This window comes from Macrotis lagotis, chromosome 2 (genome assembly GCF_037893015.1).
Source record: "Macrotis lagotis isolate mMagLag1 chromosome 2, bilby.v1.9.chrom.fasta, whole genome shotgun sequence".
NCBI lineage: Eukaryota > Metazoa > Chordata > Mammalia > Peramelemorphia > Peramelidae > Macrotis > Macrotis lagotis.
In genome coordinates, this window is record NC_133659.1 from 174,829,629 (window position 1) to 174,846,740 (window position 17,112).

Genomic DNA, 17,112 nt, shown 5'->3' on the forward strand with positions numbered 1-17,112 from the left:
ACTTGTTCATTTTTATCCCAGTTTTATTCAACTGGGGAGAAAATTTTTAAAAAATCAAGCAATGCTTTTGTTGTGTTCTACTCTACTCAAGTTGTGTTCTACTCTTCATCACCCCATGAACCATAACATGCCAATGCTGTCCATGGGGTTTTCTTGGCAAAGATTTGCCATTTTCTTCTCCTACAGATTAAGGCAAGAAGAGGTTAAGTAACTTGTCCAGATCACAACAATATACTATGTCTGAGGCTACAATAGAACTCAGATCTTCCTGACATGAAATACTCTATCCACTGAGATACCCAGCTGCCTCACCAAACAATTCTGTTTCAGATACTTCTTTTGCTCACTGGAACCAGGCAACAATAAACAAATAATTGCAGAGAGATTCTTAATCATTTTTATATAAAGTACATAAAAATGTCAGTCTTGCCTCCAGAGGTCAGTTTCAAAAGGAAAAAGCTTGGCAGGCATTCAGGATGTTATAGGCTATTTTTACTCCTTAGAAAAGCATTATCTTTGGTCATACCTCCTGAAAAATGTCTGGGCTCCATCACTTCTCCCTTTAATAAATAAAGTGATTATGGGAATTGCTTCCACCTCACACTTAGGACAATTGCCTTTAGATATTGAGATGCTCTCCAAGTTTTCAAAGTGAATCCAAGACAATTCAGCTTTCTGAGTAACACCCTACACAAACACAACTTTAGGACCATAGTGCCCAATCTAGGTTTTTAACCTTTTGTGTATCATGACCCCTTTGGTTGTGTGATAAAAAAACAACAATAAACAATAAAACTAAAAACTAAAAAAAACAAACAATAAAACACTTAAAGACCACATCTCAAAACACATAGGATTGAGAGGAAACCAATAATACTAAAATTATCAGTATTTAAAAAAAAAATTCAGGGACCTCAGGTTAAGAACCCCTCTTCTAATTCTTTTCTTTATGAATCCTTTCTAGGCATCAAAGGGACTTCCAGAGAGCACAATCTGAGGTTTTTTATATGGATTTTCTATGGATTTACTATGTGACCTTGAACAGGTCATTTAACTTTTCTGTGCTCTGGCTTTTCCTTTTGTAAAATAGAAATAACCTAATCTTCCCAACTCTGAATATAAATTCTAAACACAAAGCACCAGCAAAACAAATGTTGTTAATGTTGTTATTAGCAACTAGGTAGATAAATGGATAGAGCACCAGATCTGGAATCAGGAAGACCTGAGTTCAAATCCAACTTCAGATATTTAAGAGTCATGTGGCTTAGGCAAGTCATTTAACCCTGATTGTCTTAGCTTCCTCATCTGTAAAATGTGTTTGAGAAAAAAGGCAAACCAATCCGTATCTTTGCCAATAAAACCCCACAAAAAATCACAGAGTTAGACATGACTGAATGATAACAAAAAACCCCATGTTTTCAGAATCTAGCAATAGCAACAGGTTCTTAAGGAACAGTGGGGAAATCAGGCTTTTAAAAAAAGGGTTCAAAATTTCCAGGATAAACTGACTTTTTGCTAGGTTTTTTTACTTTAATATTCAATCTAATCTCAAGGTGCTTATTAGCTCTGTGACTCTGAGAAAGACACTTCACCTCAATCTGCCACAATTTCCTCACCTGTAAAATAGAAATAATAATACCTCTTCTCAGAGTTGGTAGGACAAAAAGGGAAATTTGCAAGCCCAAAAGAACTATATAAATGCTCACAATTATTATTTTAATATAATTGATGATGATGATAATGATTACAATATATCTACAGGAAGTAGAAATCAAAAACCCCATTGGAAGGATGCAATTCCCATTAGGAGAGTAACTAGGATAGTGAAAGGTCTTGAGCTCATGCCATGTAAGAATCAATTGAAAGAACCAAGTACATTTGATCTACAGAAAACTTGGAGGAAAGAGGCATGAAAGTTATCTTCAAAAAACTGTCACTTGGAAAAGGGATTAGACTTTTTCTGCTCTGCCCCAGAGGGCAGGATTAGGAAAAAAACAATAAAAATAAACAAAGATACAGAAGGTAAAACTTCCTAATGATGAGAGAGCTATCCAAACTGGGAATGGGATTCCCTAGGAAGCAAAGGATCAGACTTCCTTGGAGATTGTCAAAAGATCATGAATTCCAATCAGGATTTAGTCTAACTTTGACATTTAACAAATGAGTAAACAGAGATTTAGAATTTCATGACTTAGCCCAAAGTCTCTCAAGCTGGAGAAGGACTGAAATCAAGATTCTCCAACGATCAATTGATGGTTATATCAAAGAAGATTTCATGATGGGCAGGAATATGGCTACCAAGGTCTGTTCTGAGTCTGAAATCTACCATTTCATGAAAAAAATCAATGTTTCAAGTGTTAATGGAGCTCCTTCTCCAAACCCTACCATATGCATGATCCTAGAGCAGTCACTTGAAGAGGAAAACAGATTCCCTGTCCTCTAGAGTTTTATAATCACGTTGGGTAAACTGACCAAAGACATATTAGACAATAAGAGAGCAATAAACAACAGTACCAGCCTGGCACTCAGGGTGAAATACAGGATGTAAATGCAATAAGAAATCAGGAGAGAGATGTTACTGGGAATTATAGTGGCATAGTGAAGGCTTAATGGAAGAGTTGGGCCTTGAATAACAAATGTGATCCAAAGAGATGAAGAGGATGAGACAGCTCTGAATAACAAATGTGATCCAAAGAGATGAAAAAGATGACACAGCGGAATCCAGGCAGAAGAACCAACCTGAATGAATGTGGGGAAAGTAATTTAAATTTTTGTTTGTCAGGGTCATTGAGGAGACCAACCTACTAAGAGTAAAGATTCCAGTGGGAAAGAGTGGGAAGGAAAGACTGGATGGGTAGTAAGATAAGATTACTGAGGATCCTGAAAGTAGGCAAGCTCAGCAAGAACTACTGCAAGGATGATTAGATTGTGCTGTGGAGAGTCACATTGGAAGTCAGGAAGATCCATTTTCGTGAGTTTAAAGCTGGCCTCAGATGCTTCCTGGCTGGATGACCCTGGACAAGTCCCTTCACACTATTTGCCTTGGTTTCCTCATCTGTAAAATGATTTGGAGAAGGAAATGGCAGTATCTTTGCCAAGAAACCCCCAAGTGGATCACAAAGATTTAGATGTGACTGAAATGACTCAACAATACAGATTCATGGTTCTAGGAGGTAGGGTGGGTCAAAAACAGCAGTAACTGGATGATCTGAAGAATACAGGCCTTTCTGGCACCTATATCATGCTACATATACCCTCTCTATGTCAACTAGGAACAGCAGTTCCACTGGGAATGTTTCAGGGAAGCTCTAAGAGGCTAGTGTTAAGATTTCCCAAAGGTATGTAATAGGAGGTTCCTGAGTGACTGTGATATGCCAGTCTTGACTAGAATCTTCCAGAGGGCAAGGATCAGATTTTATTCACCCTTGTTTATTTTTCCAACAATGGCCCATATATTCAGTAGGCACTCAATAAATATTTTATGGAATGAATCAATGATCCAGACCTTTATGTTTATTCTCAAGGAATTTTCCCAAATAAAGACTGTATCACTTACTGCTCTTCCTATCACCCTCATAAGACAGTCAATTTCTCTTGCATTCAAAAAGCACTTATTTAGTGTCTAATAAATGCTGTGTATTTTGCTAAGCAAAAGAAATATGAAGCCCCCACACCTCATAAAAAATGAACAAAAAGCAGTTCCTGTCTTAACAGAAAGATAAAGTTCATAGATTGTTCAATACAGTGTAGAGGGGCAAGAATTCTGAACTGGATCTGGAATTTTATTAGGACAGAGAAAACTTTCAGTGAAGAAACTTCCTCCATCAACGCAAGTCAGTACCTTCTCTACAACTTATAATCTTTTTATTTTTTCATTTCTAATATTTTATTTATTTATTTTTCCAGCTACATGCAATGGTAGTTTATATCAATCACTTTTTTTACAAGGTTTTGAATTTTACATTTTCCTCTCTCCTTCCCCCGGACAGAAAGTAACCTAATATAGGCTATACATGTATAACTTTACTAAACATAGATCCATATTAATCATGAACTTAAAGAATTGTTTCTAGTACTGAGAGATTTAGGTGAATTGTCCAAGGTAATCCAGACAGTTATGTGTCAGAAGCCCCTATCCTTGGTTTTCTTGTCTCTGAGGCCAGTTCTACGTCCACCATGATACACTACTCCTCTTATATATATAAAATATATACAAATATACAACATTTTGGAAAGAGACTAAGAGATGGTTTTTTGACTGAACCTTGAAGGAAGATAGAGTTGGTACTTTATACTTAGGTTAAAAAAATCAACTTTACAGATATAAGACTGGGTAAGCATAGCTAGATAGTATTTTTTAAAAAATAAATATCTGAGGGGTTTAATGGATTTCAAAGTCAATGAGTCAACTAAATATTATGGCTGGCATATAGGACTTAGGCTGTGATTGTACCTCCTGAACTCTGCCTTGACCAGAGTACATTTTCTGTGTGGCATTTTCAGGAAGGATACTGATGGCTCTGCTACTACACAAAAGACCTCCAGAAATTCAGGGAAAGGGGAAATGCTAAAAAAGAAATGAAGAGACCAGAGGGAGCCACTTAAAAATTCATTAGGGTCAAGGAGCCCCAGATGAGAGACCATAACTAAATCTGATGCCTCGAATGGATCCCTCTTCTTCTATGGCTCCATCACACAGTAAGAGACAGACAATATGAAGTTCCTTCCAACCAGTAAAACTAGGGCAACCTGTCTATGTTAATCTCTGAGATTAAAACATCCATAGCTCATGTGTAACAAAACTTCCCTTCTCCTGACCAATGCCACCCTAGGGGAAGAACCATCTGTAGGGTTGTTATTCCTCTAAAAAACCATTAGCATTACATTTAATAAGTGATTGTTAACAGTTGCAAAATGAGTCATTTATCACTGGAGTCTTTATTTTTCTCTCAGCATATCCTGTTCCATTGCTCTTGGCACTGTTTAGAAGCAAACAGACCTGCTAGGTAATGGGAGATCCAGGGAGGAGGGTGAGGGCCCTGGTGATCACAACTCCTTTTCTATACTCAGCTAGAAACCAATCCCTCCCCAGATGGCCTCTGCCAGTCTCCTACCTGATATACTTTTAACACACCAGTCTTGTTGTTGATTGGGCTCCAAATCATTCAGTTCCCTTCCCAAGGGCCAGGGACCCAAATGCTTCGGGGTCAGGGGATAGCTTCTAGTTGAGGAACTGGCAGAGGAGATACTGTCTTCCTATAGAAAAGACCAATCCTGGTGGCATTTATTGCTCTCTTCTTTGTAAGTAAGTTTTGAGAGGCTGGAACCTTAAATTCCCTCCCTAAAAAAAACCTTCCCCTTTCAACACTACATTTTTGTTGAGAAAGCCTGTGAGTCAGAGGGTGAGAGATGAGAGGGGTATGGAGAGTGCCCGGGAAGACCTAACCTGCTTTCACCTTATTCCCCTGGCTCTCTCCAACTAATGCTGAGACAGTCAGCATATGGGCTGTTCTAAAACCCTCTTATATAACCCAGTCAGAAGGACAGCACCTTAGAAAAGTCTCCTTTCTCTTTTCCCTCCCAACTCTGAGATCAATACTTAATGCCCAAGTCAAGATTTTATCTGAAGTTTTCAAGGGTAACTCAACAAACTTTTTTCTCCGTCAATGATTCAATCCTCTGAAGATCAGTCCAATAGTTTGCCAACTGCCTCTATCAACTTTTCAAGAGTAAGCTGAATGGTTCTTCTACAAAAAAAATAATAATAATTTTTTTGAACGCTGTCTTCCCCCCCCTCTCTCAGAACAGATAATCTCTTAGAGAGCCCTGGAGAGAGGAGATAGGCAGGCCCAACAAAGGCCTCAATCTCTAAAGCTGCATTGAACCTTAGTTTTCCTATACATAAAAAGAAGACACATGTAGTTATGTAAAAAAAAAAAATGTTGCTGTTAAAAATGGCTAGAGATGTCATATAGAAAACAGTCTATGATTTTCCAAATGCCTGAAAAACAGTCCATCACCATTTTCTCATAGTAAATGAATGGTCTCATAGGTTCCCTCACCAGATATTGGCACTTTGAGAAGGCAGGTAAATGAAAGGAAGCTGGGTGAGTTCAACTCAAGACATAAAGGATGAGAAATCTAACATTCAGATCTACTAATAAATCAAGGATTTATTGGTTCATTATGAGCCCAGGCACAAATCACTGGGCCACTAGGACTTCAGGCTCTTCATCTGTAAATTGAAGTTAGTTTATAGTAGACCTTTCCTAAGCTTTTCACATTTTATGTTTTATGTCTCTCTGACTAAAACTTTAATTAGCAGACTCTACTCTTACCTTCAATGCTATCATAAAAACAACCTTCACCATCCCCAGCTTGTCCAATTCTCTTCTGTTGCTGTTCCTTGATTTTTTTTTATTTTTAACATAATAAGTATTCATTAAGCCCCAGTTTAATATACCAGGCAGTATCCTGACTTCTGAGGACACCAAGAGGAATCTGAAAACAGTACCTGCCCTCAGGGAGCTTATATGAGAAGTATCAGTAAATTTTAAAATATACAAAGTATATTTTCAAAAGTAAATAGTAAAAGTAAAAAAAGTAAAAAGGGAGGGGCCAGAGACAAATACTTATGATTCCAGTGTTCAGAAAAGGTCTTAGGTTGAAGTGGTGCTTGAGTTGAGTCAGGCACAGAGCTGCAGATTTTCAAGAGGAATTAATAGTTGAATTTTTAAATAGATCCAAATTTCAAACTTTACTGTATCCAAATGAGTAATTTCAATTTTTCAATACCCTAAATGGTCAAAAATATTAAAAAATGATCAATCCATAGTATTTTAATTACTCTTCCTATGACATCAAAGAAACCTCTATAACATTTAAATATCTTTTAAGCAACACATGAAAGCAAGTTGTTAAAATTAATTAACTGGGGCCATCTTAAGAAGCAGAGATGCTAAAGAACTGGACAAAACCTTAATAGTCATTTTGTCCAACATGAATATCCCCAACATCCACGACAAATGATCATCTAGTCTCCATTTGAACTCTAGTGTGAAATAGTCATCAACTAAGAATCTAGGGTCTAGGTCTAATTACCACCTTCACCCGACACCCTATTTTGCAGATGAATTAAATCTCTTGTTCAGGTAGCAAGAGTAGTAGGGCTAGGATTTGAACCTGGGTCCTCTTATATTTCAGGGTAACTAGATGGCAGAATGAATTGAGCATTGGGCTTGGAGTCAGGAAGATTCATCTTCATGAGTTCAAATCTGGCCTCAGACACTTCCTAGTTGTGTGACTTTGGGCAAGTCACTTAATTCTTTTTGCCTCAGCTGCTCATCTGGAAAATGAATGGGAAAAGGAAATGGAAAACTACTTTGCAAATTTTCTTTGCCAAAAAACCCTCCAAAATGGGTTACAAAGAATCAGACAGAACAAAACAACAACACTTCCTCCTTTAAGACAGTGGTATTGTGGATGAGGATTTAGAGGACCAAGTTTAAATCTCAATTTTGCTAATTATTATGTGATTGTCACATTTATAAAATGAAGGGCTTTGGATTAGGTGTATGGTTCAACAATGGGAACAACATTGGCTTTGGCTACAGAGTGTGAAAATATGGCTTCAAATTCTGCCTTGGAAGGCACCCTAAGGTCTCTATCTTTGGATCTATGAGTCTAACACAATGTACTCCCTAATAATTAATAAATCTTGTTCCACTTAAAAAAAGAAGTAACTGTCTGCACATTGATCAATGATCACAGGATCATAAACCGAGAGTCAGAAGGGAACCCAGCTCTTTTACAAAAGAGGAATTTAAACTCAGAGAGGTTGTGACTTGCCCAAGTACAAAAGGTAATAAGTGGCAGAGTTGGGATTGGAACTCAGTCTCTTATGTTGCCATATTTTGTTAGGTCTGTTCTCATCAAATGAAATAATAAATTCAGTCCTGGCTATGAGTAGTAGAGTAGGACTTGTTTCTTGATTGAAACTCCTTGTTTTTCCTTTTCTCAAGTGAAAAAGCACTTTACCTTGGGGACTACTCCAGCCAAGGAGGCTGGTTCCCTCTCATTTTGCTTGATAAGATAATGGAATGATGAAGCAGAGGAGCAGAGTAGGGGAAGGAGAGAAAGGAAAATATTGGAGAATGGTATTTGACTAAGTTTATTCTCCTGTGCTTATCATCTTCTGATTTCAAAGCACCTCTCCATTAGTCTTGGATATATGGGCACCTTTCTCTAAATGGGTATGTTAGTGTTTTATTTTTTTTTTAAACTCTCCAAATGCTTTGACCCACCAATAGACAGACAACATGTTCACAGTAGTCAGATCAAAGATAGTCTTCTTCAGTGGTTTGGGTGGCTTGGGTTAAATATTCTCCACTCACATAGGAAGGAAGCTAAAATGGCTTTGGGAGATATGGAGAACCAAGGAGCATGGAGGAAGAAGGAGCTGACTGACAAGGAAGATGGGGAGCTTTTTGGGATTTCTTAGCATTCATTATCCTGCTCCAATCTGCCAATAGTAGACAAGTGGTCACTGCAGCCCTCTGGAACTACTGACATCTCACTCTACCCAGTCTGAGAACCTCAAGGCCATTTTGTAATCCCCTATAAGAATAAAAGCTTCTCAAGAGCAAGAACTTTGGTTTTTTTTTTTTTTATTTTCTCTCTAGTACTTTGCACCTTATGGGCACTTGATAAAGTCCTTGCTGAATTGAATAATGAAATAAGAACTGTGGGGGCTAGTGGGAGGATGAGAGCAGATATAGGGTTCCTCCTCAATGTCTCATCAATGTCACAAAGGTTGACATAGCAACTGTGCCAAGTGCTTTACAAATATCTGATCCTCACCACATGCCTGTGGGATAGGTGTTGTAAGGACCCTCATTTTACAGTTGAAGTCAGTGAGGTAAATAGTAATTAAAGTGACCTGGCTAGGGTCACTCCACTACTGTCTGAGACTGGGGTTGATCTCAGGTCGCCCTGACTGCAGACCTAGCATTCTGCTCTCTGCTCTCCCTTGTAGCTTCATGAAGGTTACCAACAATCCATGAAAGCTTTAATGTTAAAAATCTGAAGAACTCCTTCTACAGAAATGCCTGCAATCAGCATAGACCAGTCCTAGGGAATAGATTGAGAACCAAAAAGGTTGATTTGCCTATGGATCCACTGTTGGTAGGGTTCTGAGACAGGATGCAAATCAAAGTCTTCCTGTCTCCAAGTCTAGTACTCTTTCCACTATACTATATTGCCTCTCTAAAAACTGGTTGTTTTAATCCAAAAAGAAACCAAAACCTAGTTATACTACAATTGATATCAAAGACAGTTCAAATTTTCATAAGACATTCTGCTAGGTGAAGCACTGACTACTTAGGACTGAAGTTAGATGGCTTAAAGGCATTTAGGGACTTCTTAACCTAGACATCCATGGACTTGGGTGGGAGAGGAGAGGGGAAGATCCGTGGATAGATTTTAGGACATCTGAAAATTTAAATGGGAAAAAACAACAACTTTGACAAAGGGGATCATAACACAAAACAGGTTAAGAATCCTTTCCCTGGGGTGGCTAGGTGGCATAGTGGACAAAGCACCAGCCTTGGAGTCAGGAGTACCTGGGTTCAAATCCGGTCTCAGACACTTAATAATTACCTAGCTGTGTGGCCTTGGGCAAGCCACTTAACCCCGTTTGCCTTATAAAAACCTAAAAAAAAAAAAAGAATCCTTTCCCTGTCAAGGGCTGCAAAGTACAGCTTGTGGGTCAAATCCAGCCCAACCACCTGCTTTTTTACATTGCTGCCTTGTTTTCATTTTTAATTTAAGAATAGCTTTAGACATTTCAAATACAATAAAACTTTACTTAAAAATTCTTAGCTTGAAAGAACTAATAGTCAGGGGCAACACTTTGTAGTGTGTAATTTTGCCAACCCTTACAGATGATCACCTTCTAAAGATATATGTGATGCTGAAGTCCTAAATGCTTATCTCCAGGTCATACTCTATTTTTCCTATGATCCCTAAATAATGCCTCCCCATACACAAACTATTCTGTCCAAGTCCTAGTACCTGTTTAGAGAACTGTGTGAGCTGAGATTAAGAAGGGAGATTATCAGACACACCAAATGAGGAATTTCCTTTTTCTCTTTCATCCTCCCTGACCCCCATCTTTGATTCTGCTTTTCTATAGTGTTGGGTTTTCAGCCCTGTCTGACTTTCTTTGATTTCATTTGGAGTTTTCTTGGTAGAGATATTGGAGCAGTTTGTCATTTCCTTTTCCAGTTCATTTTACAATGATGAAACTGAGGCCAGAGGAATTAAGTGACCTGTTCAGAGTCCTACAACCAGCTTGTCATAGAATCAAATATTTAGGGCTAATAGGATATTATAAGCCATACAGTCCAACCTCAGTTTAAAGAAGGGTAAATATTTCTTTTCTTTTTTATGTGACATAAAAAAAGTCTGATATGTATAGTTTGTTTATTTATTTATTTTTTTGCAAGGCAAACAGCGTTAAGTGGCTTGCCCAAGACCACACAGCTAGGTAATTATTAAGTGTCTGAGACCGGATTTGAACCCAGGTACTCCTGACTCCAGGGCTGGTGCTTTATCCACTAAACCACCTAGCTTCCCCTTATAGTTTGTTTTTTAAGAAAATTCAACATATGACTTTCAAAGCTATCCTATTTGTGCTTCCTTTTGAACTTATGCATCAAAAGATTTAGACAGGGAAAGACCTTAAGGGTCATCTAATAACCCAACCTCCTATTTTGTAGATTGGGAAAATGAAGCAAAAGGAAGCTAAATAACTTGTCCAAGGTAACACAACTAAGTGTCTGAGGCAGGATTTGAATTCAAGTCTTCCTTATTCTACATACAGCATTATCTATTATGACAAGGGGTAAATATTTCTAACTAGGGTAAGAGAAGTAATATAACCAATACAGTACAAAAACAGAAGCAAACCAAACCTGAAATGCAAACTTGCAGTGGAGAAGAGAAGCTACTCTTTTCTCCATTTTTTTAACTCTTAACACAACCAGCATGGAATGCTTTATTACTGATTCTGACCCTGTTGTTCCCCCAGTCCCAATTTATTAATAGAGCAGAAAACTCCTCCAGAAATTGTGGGCTGGAGGTTATGGGGGGAGGGAGTAATGTTGTTAAATCACATTCATTCACTTGTGGGTTCTTGATCTCTAGGAAGAATTTTCAGCATTAAGCCAATTTTCCTTACTCTAAATCACTTATGTTCCATACTAGAGGAAGAGGTTGAAGGGTAGTGGAGCTTGGGGAGGTGGAAAACAAGGGAGAATGGATTCAGGCAATGAAATGTCATTGTACATTCCGAGGATAAATATAACAGGGTATGTGGATCTGCACACGTCATCATTGTCTGTTTGTCTTTTTCTCTCTAGTTTTGTAGGATATGCATCTGACCCAAAGAGAGATTAGCTATAGCATTTCTAGGACTGCTCTTACCCACAACTCAGTACATTTCTAAGGTTCGGCCCTTCAAATTTATGTGAACCTAAGACTAAGCAAGCAGTAACAAAGAAAGTAATTCACCTGGCCAAAACCATCTTGCAGCACATTTGCAAAGTCAAATAAGCAGGGTATTTTGTATAATCCAGTGTTTGGGATTATTTGTGCCTTGTTCTCAACCATTTATATGAATAACCATGAGCTGGCTGACCACATCACCTTGATGAGAGAATAAATTATTTATTATTTGAGGGGTTTGTTCAGGTTCTTTGGAAGCCAATGACATATGAGAGAAAATCAAGTAAAGAACCTTTTAGCCTTTGGCCTCTTACCTCTGTGCCTGTTGGTAGTTTTATCAAACATCAGCATGGCATCCTCCACCTGAAAAACAACACAGGATAGGCTCCATTTAGGACCTTTTCAAAAGAATCAAAGAGTAATTTAAAAACAAACCATAAAAATCTTTCCAATTTTTACTTAGAACCCTGACCTCTCTCTAACCAAGGAAAAAACTTCACATTCACTTTTTGGATCTGACTCAGTTCTGTTCAGCTTTGGTTTGGTTCCAATGGGCTGAGTTTCCTCTGCTCCAGACCTAACCCTTTCTGTGGGCTTTAAAACCTGTAACTCCAAGGTTACCACCAAAATAATCACCCAACTACATTCTGTAGGGAGACTCTCAGCCAGGTCAAGTGGATCAAGCTGCCAATTTCATCTATATTGTTATCAGTGCCACCTCCTTGAGTGAAGGACAAATATAAAGAAGGAAGGAAAAATACAACCCCAGAATCTACCATGTTGACTGTTAGACTGTTTTGGGTATATATATAATTAGCCAAGTGCTATAATGTTGATTTTCTAATTTAATCAACTCTCTCCACAGTCACGTTACAATGTATGTGTTTATACATGAATACATATTGCTATTTGTCTGTTTTCAAAGAGGACCAATGACATCATGGGGTGATGCTTTGACTCTGCATGAATCGGATTTGGGCAGGGGATAGAGTTGCATAAAATCATCAGCCTCATTCTCTCTTTCAGCCATTGAAGTCCAGGGACAGGACAAAAGTCAGGACAACCAGTGATGATCCAGGATGCAAAGGATGATGTTGGTGTTGTCAATGCCTCAGCTCTAAGCACTCCACAACATCTAATTCAGTTGCTTTCATGGCCATTAGAACAAATTGCTTTCATCTATCTAGTCTACCAGGGGAATTTTTCATGTGCTTAGGGTTTGAGGCCCCTGGGTTACCTTTAACTTTGGTTTAGCTCATCTGATAAGATGGTTTATCAGGGCATAGTTGTTATAGCTGGGTGACTCAGGTGGGTACCAAAGGTAGATGAACAGTCCTGAAAAAGGTTCAGAAAGCCCTTACACCAAAGGTGCAATTCCTCCTTTAACACCCCATACATTCATATGCAATAAGATTGGAATTTGAACTCAAGACTTATTTCATCTTGACATGTATGGAGTTATATATACATAAAGACATTTAAATATATATGCATGTGTGAGTCACAGTGGGAGGAGAATCAGTTCTGGAGTCAGGAAGACTTGGTTCAAGTCCTACTGCTAACACATACAGATCATATGGGTGTAGGCTAATCACTTAACCTCTAATGCCCCCTGAAAACTCTTTTAAGATAGAGATTCTTAATCTACAGTCCATAAACCTTTTTATCCTAATTTTTTTTGTATTTCAATATAATTGGTTGCATCTGTAATCCTATGGATTTTATTTTATGCATTTAAAATACGATTCTGAAAAAAGGATCCACTGGCTTTACCAGGTCACCAGAGGGGGTCATGACACAAATACAGTTAACAGTTCTTGCAATAAGAATATGTTGCAGAAGAGTTATTGGTTTGAATTGGTCTAGGAAGTTTTCTCACTGTAAGTTCCTTATATGGATAAGATCATACCCCTGGATTCAAATATACTCACACAGTGTTCTAAAGTCTTAGTGCAGTTTTAATGTGTTCATGAGAATGGAGCAGACACTTGATCATTCATTAGAGTATATGAACTATCAATTGAGCCTTTTCTTGGGTACAGGGGGAAAGAATTGGAATAGGAATGGGCATCCTATTGAGAAAAGTATCATATGTCCTATCTCCGCCATAGCTACTTTTTGATGGGAGGGGCAAAAAAAGGGAGTGAATTTAGGAAAAGTGACTTTTTAAAATTTTATTTTTAAATCGTGGCTTTGGATGTATCACATATCCATGACAGATACTTTCTAGAAGCTAGATTGACTTAAAAAATCCTTTCATGTATGTGCATGCATGCATGTGTGTTTGTATATGTGAGTGTATAGGACCCCTAGTTGCTAGGCAACCAAGACTGTACAAACAGGTCTCCCTTTTGGGTACCATCCTTCAATTGTTCATTCCCAAGGAAAATGGACATGGCTTGGTTATGATGACAGCCCTCTCTAGCAGTGCTAGAGAGGCATCCAGCTAACACAACAGTGCCATCTCTGGGTACAAGAACATCTCAGTGATCTAACAACCCCTTTGCCATGGAACTCCCCCACCTCACCCTTTCCTTTCAGTTTGTATTAGCCAAATCCCTCCAGTCTGACTTTCATGAGGGTTTGGACACTTGCTGAAACAATAGATACACACTGCTCTCCTGTTTTTCCATGCTCTGTTCAACCCTAACCACAGTCAGTTCAACTCTCTGTACAGAATGGGGGCATTCATTGCTTATGGAATCACAGAACAGATCAAGTCCTTATCAAATGTCAAAATTGAAGAGAAAGGGGAAGGACGGCGAAGGTAGAGTTGGTGAGAAGTATCAAACAAGTACATAGGGCACCTGTCCTGTCCTTATCTTTAGACTATTCAGAAGAGCCAAGCCCTTATCTCAAGCTCCAAGCAGCAGGATAGCTAGCTGCACTTGAACAACCGATTTTCATTGGCTGAAACCAAAAACTGTCCAGGAACTGCTTAAAAATTGTCTTTTAAAAATTGAATCTTTGAAGGGTTTTTTTTACAACACCACTTAAAATGGTTTTTAAAATATCATTTAAAAATATAGTTTCTGACATTACTACTTTAAGATTATCTTTTTTGAATTCTTTTTTTAAAGCTTCCTTCTGATACCACCTAAAATTCATCTTTTAAACTCATTTAAGTGACCTTGACAATATAAAAATTGGCTTTTTAATATATTTTTGAAAATCATGATCTTCTGATAATATCAATGTAAACTGTCTTTTTAAAATTCTTTATTCTTTTCATAGCATTTAATTGGTTTCTTATTTTCCTTCTTAAAGTTGGAACACTCTTTCCACCCTTTTGATACTCCCCCCACTCTGGTGAGTATGTGGAGTTTAGGGATTTTCTTTTTTTCTTTCTTTCTTTCTTTTTTTTAAGGGCAGTCATTGTCACATAAGAATAGGACTCTTTCCTCTATAGTCCAGTTTGCACAATGGGACTCTCAAAGGCCTGCTGAATAGATAAAGTGCCGAAGCCAAAGAAAAATTCTATTAACACTTTACAAAATAAAACATCTTGGTTAGGGAAGAAAGCAAGAAAATCAATATGGATAAGGCTCGGGTGCTTAGAAAAAAAAACTTTTCAGCGACTGCAAAACACTACTTATTAATTCAGCAAAGCCATCAATGCTATGGAAATCTGGCAGAATAGCAACAACTGAATCTAGGAGAATTTGAATATACAAAGGCTGAATAGAGGGAAAAACAGTCTCCTCAACAAGGCTGGTTTCTCACGGTTCTACGTGAATCAAACAGAAGCAGCTTGTGTGGGGCTCCATCAAGGGAAAAAATAGGCTAAGGCAGTCAAGGTAACTGGCACCAAACCCTGCCATGAGCAAACTGATCTCCCCTACTGCTTCCCTCTCTTTGAAACAAATGAAATCCAAGTCGGCAAGGTCGATGGTTGAGTATATCATGGACTAAAGATTTGGTCCAATATTTATTAAGAGAGTCTCTAGAAGCTTCAGAGTAGTCATCTAGAAGAATAAAGTATTTTTGCTTTTTTTCTGTTTCCCCTTTCAACTGTTTGAGTGATCTTTTCATGCACATCATTGTAATTACTGTGTACATTGTTCTCCAGGTTCTGCTCAGGTCATAGAACTTGCAATAATTCATACTAGTCTCTGCACATTTCTCTGAATTACTCACAGTCATTATTTCTTACAATAAAATTATTACTCCATTACAAATATGTATCAAAACATACCAGTCATTTCCAAGTAGATGGACATTCACTTTGCAGTTTTCATTTGTTTGCTTGTTTTTTATGATCACAAAAAGTGTTGCTATGAATGTCCTGATACACACACACACACACACACAAAAACAAATTTTTATGTCTCCCCTTTGACCTCCTTGATATTTATGTGTGAGTGATATCTCTACGGTTAAAAGGGTATAAGAACAGTTTAGTGACTTTTATCACATAATTTCAAACCCTTTTCCTGAACAACTGGACCAATGAACAGCTCTACCAACATCAACTTTTTCAGCTCTTAATTGGAAGACATTTCTAAATATCAAAAGGAAGGGGGATTCTGTTCTCATACTTAAGGTCAGTGATTTACATAATGTCCAAAAGGACTTTACTCACTTTGAAGATGAATGGTTGGGGTTTCAAGGGGGAAAAACGGAAAAACGGTGTATATTGCTAAAAGGTTTATGTAAAAGTAATTGTGACTTGGGAATTTGATAATTTTCCAGGTCTGCTTTGGGTCTGGGGTTAGGAGAAAAGTTCCTTCTAACAGCATCACATTGCTAATCTTGCACCAAACCATACCATATGGATAAATATAAATCTTTTTAATTAAAAAAAACAATTACAAAAATTATGTTCTACAAAAGAACATAATGCAGGTCAATATAAGAATCCAAAATCCTGGAGATCAACACATCTAAGAGGAAATCAAGGCTCATAGAGGCTAAGTGAATCCCTCAGGGTCACAGGATGGGTAAACATTAACTGTTCTTGACTCCATGTCTGTTATTACTCTAGCCACCACTGTCACTCATGAGCTTAAGTCAGACAGTTTGAAGAAACTTCTTGGATTCTTCCATCCTCAAATAAGACCACTCTAGACTCACTCTTCTACAGTTTTTAAGGTTCAAGCTAAGATGAAGCATTCCTTTTTTTTTTTTTAGGTTTTTGTAAGGCAAATGAGGTTAAGTGGCTTGCCCAAGGCCACACAGCTAGGTAATTATTAAGTGTCGAAGACCGCATTTGAACCCAGGTACTCCTGACTCCCGGTAGGTGCTTTATCCACTATGCCACCTAGCCGTCCCCAAGATGAAGCATTCTATAGCTTATCCATCCCATATACAATAAAGGATAAATTCTAGTATGAGTTTCAATGGGCTTGTACAACCAAGTATTCATAGTAATGTTTCAAGGGTTGAAGAATGAGAAGAAAGATGAATAAATGTTGGCATGGAACCGATCCTTTCTTCTTTATTTTTATCTGTAACTATATTCATATTTTTCTATTATCAGTCTCTATTCACCTGTCTCTCTTCTCTCACTCTCTTTCTCTCCTTTCTCTTCTTTTTCACCTCTCACTCCTTTTTGGTTCTCTCTGGTAATTGCTCCTACTTCTTTGGTGAATGGTTCTTCTAACCTGT

General features: G+C 37.9%; 1 protein-coding gene across 8 annotated transcripts in view; it reads right to left on the bottom strand.

Annotated features, from left to right (window-relative positions):
• Positions 1–17,112, bottom strand: part of MSI2 (musashi RNA binding protein 2) — a 518,635-nt gene that overhangs the window by 182,027 nt on the left and 319,496 nt on the right. For all 8 annotated transcript variants that reach the window (XM_074223649.1, XM_074223647.1, XM_074223646.1 and 5 more), the window contains exon 7: positions 11,820–11,868. In XM_074223649.1, the coding sequence (XP_074079750.1) occupies positions 11,820–11,868 (49 nt within the window). The remainder of the gene's footprint in view (positions 1–11,819; positions 11,869–17,112) is intronic.